Here is a 24,350-nt window from a genome sequence, read left to right on the forward strand (position 1 = left end):
AAACAAGTATTCAATTTCCCCTGCAGCTCCACCACAGAAGAAATGAGGTATTACATGCTGCCCATTGAAATTAATGTCCTGTGTGTAACATGTAGGGATCTGTTGGGTCCTCCTGAGCGATAGGCACAGGGTCCATTCACATGTCTGTTTTTTCTTTCCTGATCTGTTCCGTTTTTTGCGGAACAGATCAGGACCAGTTCTGGACCCATTCATTTTCAATGGGTCCTGAAAAAAATCGGACAGCACAATATGTGCTGTCCGTTTCCGTTGTTCCGTTCCGCATGTCCGAAAAAATATAAAACATCTCCTATTCTTTTCCGCAAAAATCTGAAGACCTTCGTATGTCATTACGTATCTCATCCGTTTTATGCGGATTCCGTTCCTGGAAATTAAATCCTGCAAACAGAAACTTTTTTTTTTTCAAAGAAATCCAAACAACTTTATTTGCTTTTTGAAATTTATACATGTTTCCGTTTTTTGCGGATCCGCAAAAAACCGATGACATACGGATGACATACGGAAACATTTTCAGGAACAACGGATCCGCAAAAAACTGACCGAAATTCGGGATATAGAAAAATACTGACGTGTGAATGTAGCCTAATAGAGGAGAATCCTAAACAAATGTAGAATTTAGAGGGGTTCAGAATAAGAAAAATATGTTTGTTTTTTTCCATGAAACAGCACTTTTTATGTTGATGGACTGGGTCTTGGATTGCAGTATTCACTTAAACGGGTTCTCCCATGAAAAAAAAAAGTATTCTACAGTTTTCAATCCAGCACCTGGATCTGAATACTTTTTAAATTGCATGTAATTAAAAATGTAGCATAGTCACGGAGTTATTCAATAAAATGGATCTGTATAGCGCCATCTGCTGTTAGTTTTTTTCTTATTTCTTTGTCCTGCTCACTGAGATGGCCGCACATGCTCAGTTTAATCCTTCCAACTGCCTCCTGAGCTATGATGGGAAGGGCATGGACATGCCCCCTGAGCATGACACAGCCCATAGGGAAGAGTGGCGCTTCTTATCTCATACAACTCCTCATACAAACAGTAAGTAACAAGTAACAGAAAACTCACCCAATGTGATTAGTCCTCAGGGAGATCTCCAGTTCTCTTAGAACCTGGGTGGATTCTTGGTCCTTTTTCTTTAACTAAGATAAATGACAATACTCAATACTGTGGCATACACAGTTATAAGGCAACAAGCTGATGTAGCAGAGCAGAATTTGGATACACTGGGGGAGCAGGGAGAGAGGGAATTCAATTTTTCAAGGTTTCCCTCACTTCTATACATGCTGCTCAAAGGAGAATTGTCCCATGAAAAATATACTACACATTTCAAACCAGCACCTAGCTCTGAATTCTTTTGTAATTGCATGTAATTGAAAATTCAGTATAGCCACTGAGATATTCAATAAAATGTATCTGTATAGCGCCACCTGCTGTCTGTTTTTTCTTATTTCTTTGTCCTGCTAATTAAGAAGGCCGCACATGATCAGTTTCATGCTTCAACTGCCTCCTCAGCTGTGATAGGCAGAGCATGGACACGCCCCATTAGCTGCAGCAGAAAAGACACTCCCCTTGAGCTGTCAGCTTGATATAAATCTAGCAGAGCAATGAATGGGGAGATCTCTGGATCTATGTGAGGAACAGGGCTGGTTGTAGCTTCGTTAGAAAGAGATTGTCATGTAATATATGATGTCTGATTTTCATTTTTTACATTAGTCATGGCATAACCCCTTTAAGGAGGCACCAATGGTAAATCAACACAAAATGAAGTGTTACGTAGGACTGCAGTTATGAATTTCGACAACGCAGTAGGTTTTTACAGTGTCCAAACATAAATCCAGCTCTGCTACATCGATATGTGGTATTGAATAAAACTTGCTCTATTATGTCTGAAACATACATAATTAGGTTTTGTTCACATTTCTGTTCATTCTTCAGTTCCAACATGGCTGACACCAGCAGCACCCTATAATAGAGTGTGTCAGGGTTTCTTTCATTAGGTCCTCCATTTTGATTCTCATGCTTTGCTATTTTGCCTGGCATTTTTGACAGAATCTGAGATGGAGGCCCTTATGGGATGGCATATCATAACGGAATGGCTTTCCAAGTTAGAAGGTTGTACATAGCATATGGGGCATGGGATGATGGAGGTGTCCATGAGAGGATGTATCCTCCGTTAATCCTTGTGGGTGGTGGGAGAGCTCCCCTCTCCATAGGAACTTATTAGGAATCAAGGGAAGGGGAAAATGGAGGCACTAATCTTTTTCCCTAAAATGGACCAATATGGCGGAGTCAACATAAATCCCAATAGATAATTTTTTACAATGGGACCCTGTCTCCTCTATGTACAACCCTAAAATAAGGTCTGACTGACTGACATGTCCTCTTCAGGTTGGTCAGTGGTGGGCACGTAACAGGAATAACCAGGGAAATTATTGTGGTTGGGAAATTACCGCTTTTCTGCCTCTTTTTCACCGTCGCCTTCACCAGAAATTTCCTACCCTCCCGCCCAGGGGCGTAGCTTAGGGGAAGCGGCTGCTTTGGGACCGACACCCACAGGGGGACCCCTCTGGAGGAAAACTAAAACACTTTTTTGTCAGGGCCCCCTAAACAGTATTATAAAATAACATTATATACAGTACTGTAGGAAACGGACGGAGCGGCTGCTGGGCCTTGTCTTGACAGCTCAATCTTGATTAGTCACAGGAATGGGGGTTGCACGTGAGGTGGGGGTTGGGAGTTCAAAAATTTGCTGTGGGGCCTAGTCAGTTGTAGTTACGCCACTGCTCCCACCCCTTTTTCATCCTGCCGTGGTCGTTTTGCTCATATATCTTTCTTTTCACAATTACAGTTTTTGTTATAGCTGGAGGTAAGTTGACATCACATACAAAGAGCGGAGGAGAAGGTGGACTTGCCCACTGTGGGTACAGTAGTAGGCATACTGCTTTTTACCCTCCCGGAAGTGGTTCTTGGCATTTTTGATAAATTTGATTTTTTTTTGTGATACCAAGAAAATAAAGCTGTGACCGACCCTCATTCCAACAAAACAAGTTGCCTCGTGTCTTTATTTGGGTATGTTAGAAGACATGTGGTTGGGGTGGCCATTTAGATCTCTGCAGTCTGGAAAATGTCCACATTGTAATAATAGTATTAAGGCAACAACAAGCTTGTATATAAATAATTAGATTGATGTGGCCTGAACCTTACCTTCCGACTGATCCCTCCTGTATCCACGTAACCCTTCAGTTTATGTATATAAGTGCCGGGCGGGTTCTTCACCTGAAATTTTTCCTGTTGGAGAAAACATAACAGCCTGAATTTAAGACCATTACTAATGCACAAAACTTCTGATACAATGTGCGCTGGAAACCGCAGGTCTGCATAATGAGGAATCATGTCATAGACAAAAGATAAGTGCATCTCTCTGACTCCTACATTGCTATGAACTTTTGCAGAGGGAGGTTCGGATCCAGCTGATCTACAGGACTGGTATTAGCTTTGTTAGAAAGAGATTGTCATGTACTATATTATGTCTGATTTTCTTTTTTTTTTTTTACATCAATCATGAGATAACCCCCTTTAAGGAGAACACCAGACGGTCATTCTAAACATACCAGGTCTCTGTCCAACATGTTTTACAACTCCCCCTTTACACCTCAAGGAAGAGAACATTTCCATGTCTTGACCAAAAAAATTGCAATTTTGGAGCACCTTTTCTTAGAACTTTTTTCTCTGATATTTCTTCTATGACTAAATCGGCAACTTGGTGATGCCATTTCCCTTGTCGATAAAGTCTAGGCATGCTTTGTCCAATGAATGCTGGCATTGTCAGATTGTGTGAGGAATGGTAGAGCCCAGTTGTTAACTTATTCTTCAATTTTAGGAAAAATAACAAAGGAATTGCACAATTTATTTTACTCACATAGCGCTGACATATTCCACAGAACTTTACAGACAATATCATCAGTGGGGCTCACTAAATTCCCTATCAGTAGGTCTTTGGTCGGATTCAAACCTAGGACCCCAGCACTGCAAGGCACCAGTGTTAAACACTGAGCCATTGTTAGACATCTTGAGACCGTTTTCATAGTACAGTTCTCAAACATCTCAATCTTATTCATGTAAATTTAAAAAAAAAAAAATGCATTGGGGTAGATCCTCTGCTTGGAGTGCTGGCACCAAATTTATCATGGATGGATTTTTTATTAACTTTTTCTATGATATATATTTTTTTGCAACATTTGTCATGATGCAACATGAGGAAGTAATTAATGTGCTTAGTGAATCCACTACTTGCTCTTCCTTTGTAAAGTTTCGTTTTTAAAGAGAGTCCTTCACCTCCAAAATAGATTTCAAAGCAAGCATGCTACCATGTAAAGTAGATGCCTCAAAACATAACCCTATCTTTCTTGTGAAAATCCGGTCTTCTAATCCCGAGAAATGCTTCTTTTTATGCAAATAAGGAATTGAATGCACCATGGGCAGGGTCAATCTATTTGGTACACTATCCCCCCACCATAACACTGCCCAGCACCTCAACCTGTTTGATGACAGTCCTTGAGATTTCAGAGACAGTCGTGATGATGCAGGGAAAGCCAGGTACACCAGAGTGGCCCGCCCATGGTGCACCGAAAACTTTATTTGCTTTTATACAGCAAATATAGCCATATGTTTTATGGGCCTAAGGCAGGCATCCTTAAACTGCAGCCCTCCAGCTGTTGTAAAACTACAACTCCCACAATGCCCAGCTGTAGGCTTATACCTGTAGGCTGTTCGGGCATGCTAGGGGTTGTAGTTTTGCAACAGCTGGAGGGCTGCAGTTTGAGGATGCCTGGCCTAAAGTCTTCAACTTGCCTGCCAATTTACAAGTCCAAAATCATCTACCCTATAAACGTATATTTAAAAAATCAACATGCCTGAACTAGCCTATCGGTTTCCTAATACACAGCCACTGTGGCTTGCAAAAGTCTACACTACAGCACATTCCTGTTTCTCACTACTCTACATGCCCAGTGTCCTCCTTTATATTGGTTTTGCATCTGACTCACCTGATCACACACAAGCTCCCATTTCTTGTCTTGGTCATACTGCCGAAGAACACTTATCTTATCCGGTGGAAGGTTCATGGCATTCTGCATGGAGGAAACAGAAGTTTTAGAGAGAGTTTTCAAGACAAAGTAAATATGAATAGTCTACACTAGAAAAAAACATAAATCCTATCTACTTTATCTATTTATCTATTCTCCTACCCATGTGGGATAATTTTTTCCTCAAATCTCTTTTTTTGTGTTTTACATCAACAGCAATCAAAAAGAAAACATCCAGAAAATCCAAATACATAGGGAGAAAAAGCAAAATGGACGGGTAGATCTGACTTATGTTGCATACAAATATGAATTGGCCAGGGCACAGAGAAGTGTGACTGCACATCAGAGTTTTAAAGTAATGAACTCATACAGGATGTAGTACAAGAACATCCATAGACATGTTTTAAATTTTATGTGTAGTGTGACACAGTGAATGGTTATGTCTGGCAATGCAGGTATTTTCCTCCCAGCATGTGCGGCTGGGCTGGTTTCCAGCCAGGTAAAGTCAAATACCAGACCGGAGTTTAGGTGCCAGGCCGGGTTTTGGCAGCACCTGGCTGTCCTTAAATAGGCAGCTGGGCTCAGCAGAGATGTCTCTGTTTTGGGGATCCTAGGCTTTCTGCCGTGCTGGAGGGCTGAGAGCCGCATGCTGGGTAAACAGGCCCCCTAAAGCCTGCTGTGGACGACGGGAGGCAGAACTGCCAGCAAGGTTAGTTGTGTTATATGAACTTTCCATTGTGTGTGAATTAACACCAAGACTGCAAAGTTACGTACTGTTTTGTGCAATTGCCTCAAGTGTGAATAAACACTGACGTTTTGAGTTAGGAACTTGTATTTTGCCTCTGTACTGCACCCGCTTACCATATCTACCAGAGCGAAACCCCACAATTGGTGGAGGATGCGGGCGATAGCAGTGAGGCTGGTGTGAACGCCAATATTTTTGGTTTCTGCATTTTTCAGGCACGGTTGTATGTCGTACATTAAACCAGCTGTATTACAACCAGTGCGCCATGACAAAATAGAGGCTGTTGTGAAGGCCCTCATGGAGGCTAATCTGCAGCAGCGAAAGACAAACCTGAAGCAATGTGAGGCTAATAAGCAGCAGCAAGAGACCAACCAGTTGCTGCTAAAACACGTGATGGCTTTGCAGACAGCAGGAGCAACCCCGAGCGTCCATTAGCCCCAGAAAGCATTCCGTGCCGCGATTCCTAAGATGACCCTGCAGACAACATCGAAACCTACCTGGCGATGTACGAGAAAGTGGCCATCAGGGAAAAGCTACCCCGTGACCAGTGGACTGAGGTCGTCGCTCCATTCCTTGCATCCGATTCCCAGCGGGTGTATTTCAACTTGCCGGACGATCAAGCGGCCGACTACCAAAAAATAAAGGGTGAGATTTTGGCAAGACTGGGGGTGAATGTGTTGGTCCAGGCTCAGTGGGTACATCAGTGGGGGTTTAAGCCGGCTGAGCTTGCGAGGACCCAGTATTATGACTCTTTCAAAAGTGGCTACAGCCTGATGTGCCGAGTCCCACGGCTATGCTGGATAGACTACTGGCTGATATGTTCTGGAGGGCTCTGCCACCCCCTCTCCAGCACTGGATCAGCCAGGTGTCTCCTGGCAACGCCCTAGAAATGGTGGACCTGGTGGAGCGCTACAAGGCTACTAAGACTGTTACAGGGGGTTCTTTTGGGAGGGGGGCAGTCAAACCCCGTAAATCTCCATCCCAGACCTGGTGACTTGTACTAAGCAAACCCACCCAGGATGTACCCTCTATGGACCTGGCTCCGATAGTCTGCTGGTGGTGTCAGGAGACAGGGCATGTAAGAGCTGACTGTTCCCATCAGGTGGAACCCATGGATACTAACTAGGGCTACCGTCAGTCGAGTCGCTATATGCCAGGAAGCTGTGTGCAGCAGGTACCCCAAAAACTCTAAACCACCTATGCCAGGTGGAGGTAGGAGGCTCTGCTGGCCTAAGGGAGTCTGCTGTCCCTAGTAAGGGCTCCCCTGGCACTGTCAGCGGAGTATACTGGCCAGAAAGTCGGGGTCATGTGCATCCATGGAGACTTAAAAGACTATCCCACCGCCCTGGTGTCTCTAACCACAGGGGCTGGCAGATGGACTCAGGAAGTGGCAGTTGCCCCAAATTGACACTACAAACTTATAATAGGGAGAGACTTCCTGGCCCTGTGGCGTGCCATGAGAGTGACTGATACCCATGAGACAGGGGTAACCCTAGCAGAGTGGCCCGACTCAGGGGGGAGGAGACCAGAACCCTGGGAACCTGAGACCGAAGGGCCAGCGGTAGGGGGTGACCGCCACTTCAGTGGAAGAGGGGGAGACAACCCTGCTAAGTGTGATGATGGGAGACGTGGAGGACTTGCTGCCGGGTCCTGAATTGGCAGACCTCAATGTCTCAGGGGATAATTTTGGTACCGCCCAACTTCGGGACCCAACCCTATCCCGCGCCTTGGAAACTGTGTTAATAGTAGATGGTGAACCACAACAACCTGGGGCAGAGTCAGTGTTTCCCCAGTTTTGTGGTTCATCAGGATATGTTGTATCGGGTAAACAAACTACGGGGTGAGCCTATTGAACAGTTGGTGGTCCCCAAGGCTTATCGCAAGCTTGTGTTAGATCTAGCCCACCTGTTACCACCAGACATCTGAGAAGCTCTGACAGACGTCCTTCAGAATCTCCTCCTTGAGGTTCCTTTTGTTTTGCTTTCATTTTTGCATCTCGTTAGCCTCTCTCAGCTGTCATGTAGTTGCACTGATTTTATCCCTTTAAATCCCTTCCCATACTGCATCACTTTGCGGTTTATATTACTTCCTGGAGTGTGTGCATGCTGATCCTACTACTGAGTCTTCTACAGATAAGTTTTGTTCGTTCATTTGTGTTTTCCTGTTTGCTGGATCCCAGGTGACCCTATCTAGTGTAGGGAGCCGGTGGTCGTGTCCCCTCACTATTATAGGGTGTTCAGGTGTTATACAGTCGAGGTACGAGGATATGCGATCATCTACCATTGGGATTTTCGCATGGGCTGAGCAGTTAGGGAGAGAGCCAGGTCTGATGCAGGGCTCTCCCTTTTTTTCCTTAGTTTTGGATCCAGTCAGTCGGATCTTCATTTTGTGTCTTCTAGTTTTCTGTACACCTTCCTTGACATTATAAACCGCCAAAACCGTCTTAAGCATGAATCCGGTTTCAACCTTGATTGACCGCATGCAGGGTCTTTCACTGGAGGTAGAAGATCTCCGGAAAACTCTGTCTCTCAGTTTCAGGCGACCGTTTCTGCTTGCATTCATGGAATTTGTTCTGAGCCAAAAATCTTGCTTCCGGATACGTTCTCCGGGGGTAGTGAGAATTTTGTTCGTTTTAGAGAGGCTTGCAAACTCCATTTTCGCCTACTTCCCCATCCCTCTGGTGATGAGGAGCGGAGGGTGGGGATCATCATATCGCTGCTCAGGGATAACGCTCAGTCCTGGGCCTTTTCGCTTCCGGTAGGGGGTATGGCCCCTCCGTTCAGTGGATTAATTTTTTTTAGCTCTGGGTCAGATATATGATGATCCGGATCGTATTGCTTTGGCTGAGTCTAGACTACGTCTTTTATGCCAGGGTAAACAGTCCGCAGAGATATACTGTTCTGAATTTCGGAGATGGGCAGCTGATACTGGTTGGAATGATGCTGCACTCCGAAGTCAATTTTGCCATGGTCTTTCAGAGGGATTGAAAGATGCATTTGCCTTTCACGGGAGACCTACCTCCTTGGACTCTGCCATGTCTCAGGCCGTTTGTATTGACAGGCGTCTTAGAGAGAGAGGAGAGATCACTCCTTCCTGTCATACTCAGTCCAAGGACAGTGCGGCGGTCTCATTCAGTGCACAGGGGTCTCAGTCGCTCTCAATCCCTTCTGAGCAGGAGCCCATGCAGCTGGGTTTGATTGCCTCTGACAATAGAAGATTCAGCCCTCATTGGAAGGTTTGTTTCTGTTGTGGGGGTATAAATCATTTGGCAAATGTTTGTCCCTCTAGGAGATTCAGGCAGTTTTTTGAGAGTAATAATTTAACAAAAAGAAAAAAATCCTCTAAAAACGTTCCATCTGTTACTATTGGCAAGGTTGATGCGGAAATTGAAGGTTTTCCGTTTGCTTGTAGTTCCCGTTTTGTCCTACCTGCCAGGGTGGCGCTATAGAGCAAGAACATTTTTTGTGAGATTTTTGTATATAGTGGAGCAGCTGTCAATCTCATTGATAGTCAATTTGCTATAACTCATGGTTTCCAGGTATGCACTTTGGGAAAGGTTATACCTGTTTTTGCTATTGATTCCGTTCCACTTTCTCAGAAATCGTTAAAGGGCATAGTTCACAATATCTGTTTGATTGTGATTGATACTCATGTTGAGGATGTGTCATGTTTCGTCCTAAGCGGGTTGCCTACTCCTCTAGTGTTGGGGCTACCCTGGCTCACTAAACATAACCCCACCATTGATTGGCAAGCGAGGCAAATAAATGGTTGGAGTGACTTTTGCAGAGAGAATTGCCTCACAACATCTGTTTCTGAGGTTTCTACTAAGACTGTACCATCTTTTCTCTCTGAATTTTCGGATGTGTTTTCGGAGAGTGGTGTTCAGGACTTGCCCCCTCACAGGGAGTACGATTGCCCTATTAATCTCACCCCAGGCGCCAAACTGCCTAAATCTCGTTTATACAATCTCTCCCAACCTGAAAGGGTCGCTATGTGTGCTTATATCTCTGAGAGTCTGAGAAAGGGACACATACGACCCTCGAAGTCACCTGTTGCCGCTGGTTTTTTCTTTGTTAAGAAAAAAGATGGTTCTTTAAGACCATGTCTGGATTTCAGGGAGCTGAACAGTATTACAATTCGTGACCCTTATCCACGTCCTCTGATCCTGGACCTGTTTAACCAGATTGTTGGGGCTAAAGTTTTTTCCAAGTTGGCTCTAAGAGGGGCATACAACCTGGTCAGGGTCAGAGAAGGAGACGAATGGAAGACGGGCTTCAATACCCCTGAGGGCCATTTTGAGAATTTGGTTATGCCTCTTGGTTTGATGAATGCTCCAGCCGTCTTTCAGCATTTTGTGAACAGCATTTTTTTATCATTTAATGGGGAAATTTGTATTAGTGTATCTAGATGACATTTAGATTTTTTTCTCCTGATTTCAAAACTCATAAGGAACACTTACGTCAGGTCCTGCTCATCCTGCGGGAGAATAAATTGTACGCTAAACTGGAAAAATGTGTGTTTGCGGTTCCAGAAATTCAATTTCTGGGGTTTCTTCTCTCCGCTTCTGGTTTTCGCATGGACCCCGAGAAGGTCCGCGCTGTGCTTGAGTGGGAGCTTCCTGAGAATCAGAAGGCGCTGATGCATTTTTGGGGTTTTGCCAATTATTACAGGAAGTTTATTTTGAATTATTCCTCTGTTGTTAAACCACTCACTGATATGACTAGAAAGGGGGTAGATTTTTCCTCCTGGTCGGTAGAGGTGCGTAAGGCCTTTTCTAATATCAAGGAGAGTTTTGCTTCCGCTCCCATCTTGGTACAACCTGATATTTCTCTACCCTTCATAGTTGAGGTTGATGCTTCTGAGGTGGGTGTAGGTGCGGTCTTGTCTCAGGGTCCCTCTCCTGCCAAATGGCGACCGTGTGCCTTTTTCTCGAAGAAACTCTCCTCCGCAGAGAGAAATTACGATGTGGGAGATAGGGAGTTGTTGGCCATCAAGTTGGCTTTTGAGGAGTGGTGCCATTGGCTAGAGGGAGCCAGACACCCTATTACCGTGTTTACCGACCATAAAAATCTGGCCTACTTGGAGTTAGCCAAGCGTCTGAACCTGAGACAGGCCAGATGGTCTTTGTTTTTTTCAAGGTTTAATTTTGTTGTCACGTTCCGCCCTGGGGTTAATAATGTGAAGGCGGATGCCCTGTCACATTGTTTTCCGGGAGGTGGGAATTTTGAAGACCCGGGTCCCATTTTGGCTGAAGGTGTGGTGGTCTCTGCTCTTTATCCTGAATTGGAGGCAGAGGTTCAGGTAGCCCAGTCAGAGGCTCCTGATCTTTGTCCTCCTGGGAGGTTGTTTGTGCCTCTTGCTTTAAGACACAAGATTTTTAAGGAACACCACGATACTGTCCTTGCTGGGCACCCGGGGGCAAGAGCCACAGTGGATCTCATCGCTCGGAGATTCTGGTGGCCGGCGCTTCGTAAGTCGTTGAGGGTTTTGTGGCAGCCTGCGAGACCTGCGCTCGTGCCAAAGACCCTCATTCACAGCCATCAGGTCCTCTCCTTCCGTTACCCATTCCTTCCCGTCCTTGGACACATCTGTCCATGGACTTCATTACGGACCTGCCTCGTTCCTCGGGGAAGACTGTGATTCTGGTGGTGGTGGACCGTTTTAGCAAAATGGTGCATTTTATTGCTTTTCCTGGCTTGCCCAATGCTAAGACGCTGGCGCAGGCATTTATTGATCACATTTTCAAATTGCATGGTATCCCTTCAGACATAGTCTCTGATAGGGGCACACAGTTTGTTTCCAGATTCTGGAAGGCTTTCTGTTCTCGCTTGGGGGTTCGGTTGTCATTCTCTTCTGCTTTCCACCCGCAGTCGAATGGTCAGACAGAACGCGTCAATCAGAATCTGGAGACATATCTGTGCTGTTTTGTGGCGGAGAATCAGGTGGATTGGTGTTCTTTTTTGTCCCTTGCTGAGTTTGCTTTAAATAACCGTCGTCAGGAGTCCTCTGATAAGTCACCATTTTTTGGTGCATATGGGTTTCATCCGCAGTTTGGGACATTCTCTGGAGAGGGGTCTTCTGGTTTACCTGATGAGGACAGATTCTCCTCGTCTTTGTCATCTATTTGGCAAAAGATTCAGGATAATCTAAAGAGCATGAGTGAGAGATATAAGCGTGTGGCGGATAAGAGACGTGTGCCTGGTCCGGACCTGAATGTTGGTGATCTGGTGTGGTTGTCTACTAAGAATATCAAATTTAAGGTTCCCTCCTGGAAGTTGGGTCCTAAGTTTATTTGGCCTTACAAAATCTTGTCCGTCATCAATCCTGTTGCCTACCGTCTTGATCTTCCTCAGACTTGGAAGATCCATAATGTTTTTCATAAGTCCTTATTAAAACCTTATGTCCAACCCATTGTACCCTCGTCTTTGCCTCCTCCTCCGATTGTGGTTGATGGTAATCTTGAATTTCAGGTCTCTAGGATTGTGGATTCTCGTGTTGTCCGCGGTTCTCTCCAGTACCTCATTCATTGGGAGGGTTATGGTCCTGAGGAGAGGATGTGGGTCCCAGTGATGGACATTAAGGCCACTCGTCTCATCAGGGCTTTCCATAGGTCCCATCCTGAGAAGGTGGGCTCTGAGTGTCCGGAGTCCACTCGTAGAAGGAGGGGTACTGTCACCACCAGACATCTGAGAAGCTCTGACAGACGTCCTTCAGAACCTCCTCCTTGAGGTTCCTTTTGTTTTGCTTTCATTTTCTCAACTCGTTAGCCTCTCTCAGCTGTCATGTAGTTGCACTGATTGCATCCCTTTAAATCCCTTCCCATACTGCATCACTTTGCGGTTTATATTACTTCCTGGAGTGTGTGCATGCTGATCCTACTACTGAGTCTTCTACAGATAAGTTTTGTTCGTTCATTTGTGTTTTCCTGTTTGCTGGATCCCAGGTGACCCTGACTCCCTTCGTATCTAGTGTAGGGAGCCGGTGGTCGTGTCCCCTCACTATTATAGGGTGTTCAGGTGTTATACAGTCGAGGTACGAGGATATGCGATCATCTACCATTGGGATTTTCGCATAGGCTGAGCAGTTAGGGAGAGAGCCAGGTCTGATTCAGGGCTCTCCCTTTTGTTCCTTAGTTTTGGATCCAGTCAGTCGGATCTTCATTGTGTGTCTTCTAGTTTTCTGTACACCTTCCGTGACACCACCAACACGTTCTCGGGGGTCACCTGGGGCTGCAGAAAACTCAGAATCGTATTCTACCAAGGTTTTACTGGCCCAGCATATTCAAAGATGTGGAAGAGTTTTGTAAGTCTTGCCCGACCTGCCAGATAACTAGCCCCCAGCCACATTTCCCTAGTCCCCTAGTACCTCTACCGATTATCGAAGTATAGTTTGACCGAATAGCTATGGACCTCATAGGCCCAGTACCAAAGTTCGCCAGAGGGCATCAACATATCTTAGTCAGTCTAGACTACGCCACTCGGTAACCGGAGGCGGTGTCACTGCGATATACCTCGGCCAAGCTCCTAGCTAAGGAGTTAATGGAGATGTTTTCTAGAGTAGGACTACCTAAAGAGTTTCTGACCAACCAAGGGACCCCTTTTATGTCCAAGGTGATGAGGGAACTCTGTAAGTTGCTGCACATAAAACAACTACGGACGTCCGTTTACCATCCGCAAACGGACTGTCTGGTAGAACGGTTTAACCAAACATTAAAAATTATGTTGAAAAGGGTAGTGTCTAAAGATGGAAAGGACTGGGACCCCCTTCTGCCCTATCTCATGTTTGCAGTGCAAGAGGTACCCCAGGTCTCTACTGGGTTCTCGCCCTTCGAACTGCTATATGGCCAAAGAGGTGTGGGAACAACAACCCACTCAACATAAAAGTGTCATTGAGTATGTTACCCTAACAAGAGCTTTCTCTTGTTAGCGAGCATATGGAGGCAGCGCAGTGAGCCCAGAGGTGGGTCTATAATTAGCAGGCTCGGGTCCGGATCTTTAACCCGGGTGATCGGGTTTTGGTTCTGGTGCCGACCGTAGACAGTAAGTTCCTGGCTAGGTGGCAGGGGCCCTACGAGGCACTCAAAAAATATTGGAGATGAAACTACAAGGTACACCAGCCAGGGCGGCTAAAGCCGGAGCAAGTTTACCATGTGAATTTACTCATACCATGGAAAGATAGGGAAACCTGTACAGAAAACAGCCAGTGGCCGGGTTTTCTAGGAGAAGAGGTACCGGCCCCTCTGTCTGATGCAAGAGAGGTGGCTGCCACAGTAAAAATTGCTGGCAGCCTCTCCTCTAAACATACTCAGGAGGCCAGGGAGTTCATTAGTCGAAACACAGATGTGTTCCCGGACCTCTCTGGACACAATTCCATAATCCGGCATGACATTGTCACTGAGCCTCAGGCAAAAGTCAGATTAAGGCTAGGTCTACACGACGACATTTGTCGCGCGACAGATAGGGCACAACTACACTGCAACATTTTGTTGCACCAATGTCGCGCAACAATTTTTATAATGGCAGTCTACGGTGTCGCACTGCAACATGCAACATGCTGCGACTGCGATGCAACAGTCGCAGAAAAATCCATCTCAAATGGGTTTTCTGCAACTGCTGCGTCACAGTCGCAGCATGTTGAAGTGCAACAAAATGTTGCGCGACAAATGTTGTCGTGTAGACCTAGCCTAAAACCATACCGGGTGCCCCAAGCCATATCGGAGAAGGTGCACCTAATGTTGCAGCTAGACGTCATTGAGGAGTCAAAAAGTGAGTGGACTAGTCCTATAGTATTGAAACCTAAGCCGGACGGGTGGTTGTTACGACTTTCGAAAACTTAACAAGGTTTTCAAATTTTATGCGTATCCCAGGCCCCGGGTGGATGAGCTCATCAAGAGGTTAGGACAAGCCCGGTATTTTTCTGTTTTGGACCTCACGAAAGGGTACTGGCAGGTTCCCTTAATGGAGGCTGCCTGAGGGGCTGTATCAATATAAGGTCTTACCCTTTGGTCTGCATGGCGCCCCCGACTAATGGACATTGTGCTTTGCCCACATCGTAGGTAGGCTTCGGCTTACTTGAACGATATGTTCATCCACAGTACCGACTGGGGAAAGTCACCTACCCAAAGTGCAGGCTGTAGTGGACTCCCTTCAGAAAGCTGGCATAACCGCTAACCCCAAAAAATGTGCGATAGGGTTAGAAGAGACTAAGTACTTGGGGTATGTCATTGGGAGCGGAGTCATCAAACCCCAAGTGAACAAAATAGGGGCGATACAGACTTGGCCCCGACCTGTCACCACTAGGCAAATAAAGTCATTCCTGGGAATGGTGGGCTACATGAGGTTTATTCTTCACTTTGCTACTCTAGCCACGCCCTTGCCAAGGCTCTTGAAGGGATGAAAATCAGTGATGGTTCCCTGGGATGATCGGACGGAAGAGGCTTTTGCCGCTTTGAAGTTGGCCCTGTGTGGGTCACCGGTTTTGGTGACGCCCGACTTCAAGAGGGAGTTTGTGGTACAAATGGATGCCTCTGAAGTAGGCTTCGGTGCTGTACTGTCTCAGGAAGTAAATGGGGAGGAGCATCCAGTTGTCTTCCTAAGGCGCAAGCCTACCCCAGCTGAGACCAGGTACAGTATACTGGAGAGAGAGTGCCTGTCTATCAAGTGGGCACTCGAGTCTCTCTGCTACTATTTGTTGGGGAGAAAGTTCCACCAAGTGACCGACCACTCCCCTCTCAAGTGGATGAGCCAGCCCAAATACAGGAATGCCTAGGTCACCAGATAGTTTTTGTCTCTGCAGAACTTTACGTTTTTGGTAGAACACAGAGCAGGCCGGTTGCTGGAAACACGGATGCCTTGTCTGGCATGTGTCCACACCCTCAGGGTTAAACAATGGGGGGTGGGTATGTGACACAGTGAGGGGTTGTGTCGGCAAGGCAGGTATTTTCCTCCCAGCATGTGCAGCTGGGCTGGTTTCCAGTCAGGTAAGGTCAAATACCGGACCGGAGTTTAGGTGCCAGTCCGGGTTTTGGCAGCACCTGGCTGTCCTTAAATTGGCAGCTGAGCTCAGCAAAGATGTCTCTGTTTTGGGGATCTGAGGCTTTTTGCCGTGCTGGAGGGCTGAGAGCCGCATGCTGTGGAAACAGGCCCCCTAAAGTCTGCTGTGGACTAATGGAGGCAGAACTGCCAGCAAGGTGACATGTGTTATATGAACTTTCCATTGTGTGTGAATTAACACCAAGACTGCAAAGTTACGTGCTGTTTTGTGCAATTGCCTCAAGTGTGAATAAACACTTAGGTTTTGGGTTAAGAACTTTTATTTTGCCTCTGTACTGCACCCGCTTATCCTATCTACCAGAGCGAAACCCCACAACAGCTATAAATAAGAATAGGCCATAAGGTTGGAGACAAAACATGTGAGCTCTCAGGATAAAATGGGCACAGAGTATAGGTTACCATCATCAGAAAAAAGGGTACAACCCCTAAACGAGAGCCATGTATTCCAGGTAGAGATGAAGCGAGCATGGGAGCCATTCAAGTCAAAATCCCTTCAGACCTGCAAATTTGCTGAGTCTTTTTTCCATCCATTCCTAAATAGATAGGGAGAGATACCAATAGCCAATGTAGGGGTATGACTAATTTTGCTGTACTGTGAAGCCAAGCTTCTAAATAGTGTCTGGCTGGTCTGAACTAAGGCTCAGGAGAACAGATCAAAATGTTATCCACTGTGGGCACAGTATCCACCTGTTTTGTTGCAAAAAAAAAAAAAGGCAAATGTGTGTCATTGTGCCCTGAGCTTGCTGGCACTTCCGGAATTGGTTCATTGTAGATAAATAAGTTCTTTTCATAATTACTTAAGTCTTGTACAACCTGGATAAGATTTTAAAAGAATTTTCTTGACCCTTAACACAACTTGAGAAATCATGAGAATGATTTGAAGACAAACTTCTGCCCATTGACTGTGAATTGGTTGAAAAGCTCAATCTCCCATGCGGTGACATATCTAGGGGAACCAAGAAAGGCAGACTCCAACAGCAACTTGTACAGCCAAGAGAGGAGCTTAGAAAGAACTTTTGGGAGAATGAAATTCACCAACCAGTTGGTGTCTTTAAAAAATGGCCTCAACATTTTCACAAAGGATCTACATTGTTCAAGTAGGGTAATTCTTCACTTATAAATAAATCCAGTTCATCCTACGGTTCTTACATTGGTATTTTGTATTTTACGCTTAGAGTAGTAGAAGAAATGTCCTCCTCCTTGTCCATGTAGAGGTGAAATGTTAACAAATCAGTTTACTAACCTGTACTGAATTAAATTACATCAAGGGTACCCCCCCAGACTATGACCATAAAATGAGCAGCATCTAATATATGTACAGCATGACTGCAGTGCAAGACCCTCCTAGAGACCTGGCGTGTACCACTGATTCAGAACAATTGCAAGTTAAGAGTGGGCATATTCCAGGCCATCACTTCAATCCTGTGCCAGGTACACAGTGTAGGTTAAAACTGCCACTAAAAGATGGATTTGGATAGGAATGAACGATCCTGCGAATGCTCGTTCCCGACAATCTGCCCATCTAAAAGAGCAGCAGATCACCCGATAAATGAGTGAAACACTTGTACATCGGGTAAAACTGTCGTTTGTGCAGGCACTTAAATTATAATTTCTGTGGAGCAGACCGTGCGGTCTAAACAGCGATCTGTTGCCTAGAAACAATGCAGCTGTATGGGGACGAGTGATCACAATAGCGATCCCTCGTCGCCATACTGTGGAGATGATTGCTGCATGTAAATGCAGTGCTTCACCTCCACTTAACGATTAGCCCACTGTCGGGAAGGAACGCTTCCTTCCCGACAATCTGCTGCTCTTCGGCCCATCTAAATCCACCTTTAGTTTTGATTTCCATTAGTTGTACAGAGCCAATGTTACTCCATGGGGCTATTCATATGGGCATATAATATATGCATGTTTTAAAGAAAGTTTTAGCATTGGAAAATCCCAATTGGGATCCTGTATCCTATACAAATGCTACAATAGGGTCCTCCACCTACCATGTGCGATTTATAATGCAAGTGTCTTCTTATGTGGAACTTGGAAGGTGGGCCTTTCAGCTCCTCAGAAACCAGGGACCTGGCTCAACTGCTGCCTCTACCCCCTACTGGTACACCCCTGAATGCATTCATAAATTATGTCATCGGTAGTGCCTCGGGCCATTCAGTCAAAACGCGTCTGGCGGTTGTTTAGAGTGAGCGTTGATCCACCTAATATTAAAGAAAAGGAATAAAGCCGGCAAAGAAAGAAAGAGACGCAGATAAAGCAGCACTGATTGAAAGTGGACGCACAAGACTGACGTCATACGAGCTTGCATCTGGTCCCCTTGGTTACCAGGTCACGTGGGACGCAGAGTACAGGCGGAAGCACACCACGTGGGACGCTGCGGGTGTGCGGCCTCCTGGACCAACGCTACAGCAGCAGAGACGGGTAAGACCGGGCTCGTTTTGAAGCATAAATATTATTATATGAAAGCGGTATTGAGCTCACAACCACGGGTAGTATACCAGAAGCGTACTGGACTGAACAGGCCCATTTACAGCTTGGTGGGCTAGTGGACGTAAAAAACGTATACATCTGTTCTATACACTTGTGGGACACAATTTATTTCAACTGATAATAGTTGCTGGACATTTGCTGGATATCATTGTGGACAGCATTGCTGATTGTGAATAACAACAGAAATTTCAATTAACAGCCACTTGGCGGTTGTATTGCATTTTTCATTGAAACTGAGTGTGCACCTATGTGGTTCATATCAATTGATGTACCATATTTTATGTATGTTTTAGGGGTATGTTCTTAAATATTTTTATATAATAAAGTGTATCATCACTATCCCATTTAGGGTTTCCTCTTGAAGTGTGCCCCCCCACACCTGTTATTTAGACGCACATTTTCACTTGGTCCTGAGGGTGGGACCAGGGGGTGTGCACCTTATCCATATAGGAAGGGGGTGAGCCGCTGTATTTTTTATATTTTCACACCCCTGAATGCATTCAGAAATTATGTCATCGGTAGTGCCTCGGGCCATTCAGTCAAAAGCAGCATTCTCTCAAGTTTAAGGGCAGGGAGAGTATAAATGCTCAGTAACGTGTGTTCACCCTGCTGAAGTGCATCATTTCCATGGTGGGTGGTAAGGAGCCTTAATCTTTTGCCTAGGACAGGGGTAGGCAACCTCCGGCACTCCAGCTGTTGCAAAACTACAACTCCCAGTATGCATACTTGCCCTGCTCTTGTAAAAACTCTCATAGAAATAAATGGAGCATGCTGGGAAATGTAGTTTCACAACAGCTGGAGTGCCGAAGGTTGCCGAGCCCTGGCCTAGGACCACTTGCAGTCCACTCTTGATGAGGAACATAATTTGGGTTTTAATGGTGGGTTGTAAGGAGCCATGACCTTTATTTCTTAGGAAGGGACCTCAGACCACGGTCCACCCTTGATGAGTATAATTAGCATTTTTTGCTGCGGCAGTCTGGGCAGTATGTGTTTCAGGGTGGGACTTCCTATGGTACATGGTATGACCATCCTTCTAGCTAGGCCTGACAGCTTTGCACACTGTTGTATTCCGATTATTTAGTAGCAGAGAAGCAGGTGTCAGTTTGTATCTCCTCCCTGTGGGTTTCCGCTTCACAATCTAATAGCGTCATCTTCCTGTGGCAGCGTTATGTGAAGGGGGAAGGGCTGAGGTCTAGATAGTCAATGTAAAAAAGCAGCAAACCCTACATTATATTTTGGTCCATAGGGTGCAGTTGTATAATGAGTACTCTGTCAAGTCAGAGAAAAGAGGCAATTACAGTATGGGCTTATGTAAGTCAATAGATAACGCGTCCCCCTCTTAAAAAAAATTAAATTTGATATCTACCAGTGTCTGACAGATGTGCAGCTGGTGCTAATCATCTACAATTGAAACCACTAATGAGAAAAAGATCAGGTATCTTCAACACATTTACAGAGGACAATACCTTAAATTGGTTGGCCAAGATCAGAAAGGTACCGCTCATTTCTTCCAGAAATAGCAACATACGTGGCCAATTGGCCATAGGTTACGGCTAGTATTGCAAATTGCCTCTATTGAAGTAAATTGGTCTACGCTGTAAAAACGGACACACTGTTTATACATATAAAAAAAGCTATGATTTTTTTTCTAATCCAGAGAGAAGAGGAATCTCAGAGTTAGGCCTCTTTCACACTACCGTTTTTTTTTTCCGTTTTGCGGTCCGTTTTTTGCGTTCCGTATACGGTCCGTATACGGAACCATTCATTTCAATGGTTCCGCAAAAAAACGGAATGTGTTCCGTATGCATTCCGTTTCCGTATTTCCGTTTTTCCGTTCCGTTGAAAAGATAGAACATGTCCTATATTTGGCCGCAAATCACAGTCCGTGGCTCCATTCAAGTCAATGGGTCCGCAAAAAAAACGGAACACATACGGAAATGCATCCGTATGTCTTCCGTATCCGTTCCGTTTTTTGCGGAACCATCAATTGAAAATGTTATGCCCAGCCCAATTTTTTCTATGTAATTACTGTATACTGTATATGCCATACGGAAAAACGGAACGGAACAACGGAACGGAAACGGAACCACAACGGAAGCAAAAAACGGAACAACGGATCCGTGAAAAACGGAACGCAAAACACTGAATTCAACATACTGTAGTGTGAAAGAGGCCTTAGATTTTAACTGCAGCCCTTTAGTTTTTTCACATTGTGCGTCATTAAAGGGGATATCCCATTAAGGGTGCGTTCACATGGAAATAAGTCTTCCATGTGAATCTGTAATATATGGCAAAACATATTACATCCGTTATGTAGGATTCACATGATCAGTGCCCATATATTGTGAAACTGCCGTTTGTGGTCTGCTCATACGGGCATGGACGGCCTTACAGTTATGTGAATGTAGCCTAAGACATCTTATGCCATCCACAAGGGTCCAACATGAGAAGTACTGCAGATAAGGAGTCCAGATCACTATTATTTATTTTCCTGCTGTCCCCCGTTCTTCCACTGTCAGCACATATGAGTCCTCTCCATTATGGCATGGCAGTCTGGACGGTAGGAAAATAAAAATTTTAATTTGGACTCCCTGTCTATTACACTAATGTTTTCACTCAGATAATAGTCCAAGATCCTGGTGACAGATTCCCTTTAATAATTGTAGGGGAGAGATATTTGCAGACAAGCGGTGCTTCTACTGGGGTATCTACACCCCCATATTAAATATCATCTATGTTAACCAACTGTTCAATGATCTGCAGTTAATTCTGTCCCTGAGAGCGACACTCAATGAGTCACTCTGGCAGGAAGGAAATGTTGACTAATATGCATGCAGTCAGATCATGGTTCTTCCTCAGCCCATGTCCTGTGACTTCCTACACACGTGTATCTAATTTCATGAATACAAATGCAACATATAAATAAAGACCACAATATACTATAATTTGTATTCCCTACACTAGGTTTTAGATTTCACTACTTCTCCCCCTTTATACCAATGTAACAGGATTATTAGGGATCTCAACTCCAATCCTCAGGGCCCAGCTTGCGGTCTCGTTTTCAGGATATCTTTAGTATTGAGCAGGTGATATAATTAGTGTCAATGCATCAGTACTTACCACGGGTATTCATTCTGTGGGATATTCTCAGATCAAGACCGTTAGCTGGGCACTGAGAACTAGAGTTGAAGAACACTGTCAGATCATCTCTAGAACACTAGTCATTCTACTAGTACATATTGTAAATGGTCCCAGATCTTCATAATCACAAGCTGTCACAATGTGAGTACTTATTGCGCAAGAGGCATATAGAATACCAGAACTTTTGACACCTCCCCAATGTTTTTGAGGGCCGCTTAGTGGGAACATGCACCTACTAGTGAGGGCAATTTACAAATGCCTTATATGCTCTGGCTTTGTCAGGTGATAGATGTTCTTTAATTTTTCACTAACTTTTGGGCAGTTACAAGGCTAGCTTTCATGCATGGCTAAATGGTGCTGAAGGTCTACAGCCAGAAGTAGCCTACAGTTGATCAGTTAGGGTTATCCAGAACTAGAAAAAGATGACTGCTTTCTTCTAAAAGCATCTCCACACCACACCTGTCCACATGTTGTATCACAGCTCAGAACCATTCATTTCAATGGAGTGGAGGTGCAATAGCAGATACAGGTGGACAGGTGTTTTTGGAATAAAGTAGCCATATTTTTTAAAATCCTGGACAACCCTTTTAATTGCAAGAGTTAAAACGTCTCAAATTCAATGCCAGTATCATGGTTATGGTGTTATTTCTGGTTAGAAAGAGAACTAGAGTATTCCTAGTCTATCCCTGGCAGATGCCATTAACTCTGGGAGTTAGGGGATTGGTAATAAAATAGCAAAAACAGCTTCAGTACTTAATATTATTTTACTCTGATTGGCAGCAACATTTTATCTTAAAAGGGACATAGTCAGGTCCATAAATATTGGGACAGGCACATATGGAAACTGTTATAATTCCTACACCGTTCACCTGATTGGGATGTAAATACCCTCACATTAAAGTTAACAGTCTGCAGTTAAAGCACATCTTGTTAGTTTCATTTCAAATCCATTGTGGTGGTGTATAGAGCCAAAAATGTTAGCATTGTGTCAATGTCCCAATATTTATGGACCTGACTATGTAATGTACTTAAAATGCTGAAAACACAAAAAGAAAAATTGAAGATTGACATCAAAGACCACCTGGTCCATCTAGTCTGCCCTTATATTATATCTTTTCATTTTATTTTTGTAATGTATGTTTATTCAAGGCATGTTTAAATTTACTTACTGTATATTTCCCAACTACATCTCCTGAAGGTTTGTTCCAAGCTTTAACCACTCTCAGTAAATTAATATTGCCTGACATTGCTCCTGATCTTACCCCCAGCTAATTTCATATTGTTCCCCTTGTTTTTATTTAAACCTTTAACATATTTAAAAGGTTTTGATCATGCCCCCCCCCCCCTTTCTCTTCTTTCCTCAATGCTATACAGATTCACTTCTTTAAGCCTCTCCTGGTGTTTTATGCTTCCACCATGTTTGTAGCCTGTCTATGCACCTGTTCCATTCTATGTCTTTTCTTAGGTGGGGTCTCCAGAACTGGACACAGTATTCCAGATGTGGTCTTACTAGTCTCTTTTTCTACTGGTTAGACCTCTAGCTATATATCTGTAGTGTCCCACTAGGTAAATGTGGGCACTACACAAGGGTCAATTGGCCACATTACTCTCCACCTCCTGTGGAATAGGGCCATTGCATTATATATGATGTTTTATGTGTATTTTCCCTGTTATCTGTGTATCAGGCCTGTTAGGGTGTAGTTCCTCCTCCTAGACAGTAGAGGGAGCTAGGGAACCCCCTAATATAAATATAGTTAGGCCCAGACAGGAAAGGGGCAGTGTAGTCCAGGAGGCTAGTGAGTGCAGTCTAGCCTGCCTGAGGTTCCTGAGCAAGAGTAGCTCAGAAGTTTGTTACCTCCTGAGAAAACTGCAGTTCCCACAGAGTGCAGAGCAGAAGTGTTTCCAGCTGAACCAGAGAGCTGAAGGGCAGAAGGATCTACTTAATGCAAGGATATATACAGTACAGACCAAAAGTTTGGACACACCTTCTCATTTAAAGAGTTTTCTTTATTTTTATGACTATGAAAATTGTAGATTCACACTGAAGGCATCAAAACTATGAATTAACACATGTGGAATTATATACATAACAAAAAAGTGTGAAACAACTGAAAATATGTCATACTCTAGGTTCTTCAAAGTAGCCACCTTTTGCTTTGATTACTGCTTTGCACACTCTTGGCATTCTCTTGATGAGCTTCAAGAGGTAGTCACCTGAAATGGTTTTCACTTCACAGGTGTGCCCCGTCAGGTTTAATAAGTGGGATTTCTTGCCTTATAAATGGGGTTGGGACCATCAGTTGCGTTGTGGAGAAGTCAGGTGGCTACACAGCTGATAGTCCTACTGAATAGACTGTTAGAATTTGTATTATGGCAAGAAAAAAGCAGCTAAGTAAAGAAAAACGAGTGGCCATCATTACTTTAAGAAATGAAAGTCAGTCAGTCCAAAAAATTGGGAAAACTTTGAAAGTGTCCTGAAGTGCAGTCACAAAAACCATCAAGCGCTACAAAGAAACTGTCTCACATGCGGACCTCCCCAGGAAAGGAAGACCAAGAGTTACCTCTGCTGCGGAGGATAAGTTCATCCGAGTCACCAGCCTCAGAAATTGCAGGTTAGCAGCAGCTCAGATTAGAGACTAGGTCAATGCCACACAGAGTTCTAGCAGCAGACACATCTCTAGAACAACTGTTAAGAGACTGTGTGAATCAGGCCTTCATGGTAGAATATCTGCTAGGAAACCACTGCTAAGGACAGGCAACAAGCAAAAGAGACTTGTTAGGGATAAAGAACACAAGGAATGGACATTAGACCAGTG

At 44.6% G+C, this 24,350-nt stretch overlaps 1 protein-coding gene across 1 annotated transcript in view; it reads right to left on the minus strand.

Moving 5' to 3' along the window:
- FMNL1 (formin like 1) overlaps positions 1 to 24,350 on the minus strand; it is a 75,761-nt gene that overhangs the window by 37,178 nt on the left and 14,233 nt on the right. The window contains exons 2-4 of the mRNA XM_044297010.1: positions 5,062 to 5,145; positions 3,221 to 3,304; positions 1,082 to 1,155 (exon numbers count right to left, since the gene is read on the minus strand). Of these exons, the coding sequence (XP_044152945.1) occupies positions 1,082 to 1,155; positions 3,221 to 3,304; positions 5,062 to 5,145 (242 nt within the window). The remainder of the gene's footprint in view (positions 1 to 1,081; positions 1,156 to 3,220; positions 3,305 to 5,061; positions 5,146 to 24,350) is intronic.

The sequence above is a fragment of the Bufo gargarizans genome, chromosome 6, assembly GCF_014858855.1.
Source record: "Bufo gargarizans isolate SCDJY-AF-19 chromosome 6, ASM1485885v1, whole genome shotgun sequence".
Lineage (NCBI taxonomy): Eukaryota > Metazoa > Chordata > Amphibia > Anura > Bufonidae > Bufo > Bufo gargarizans.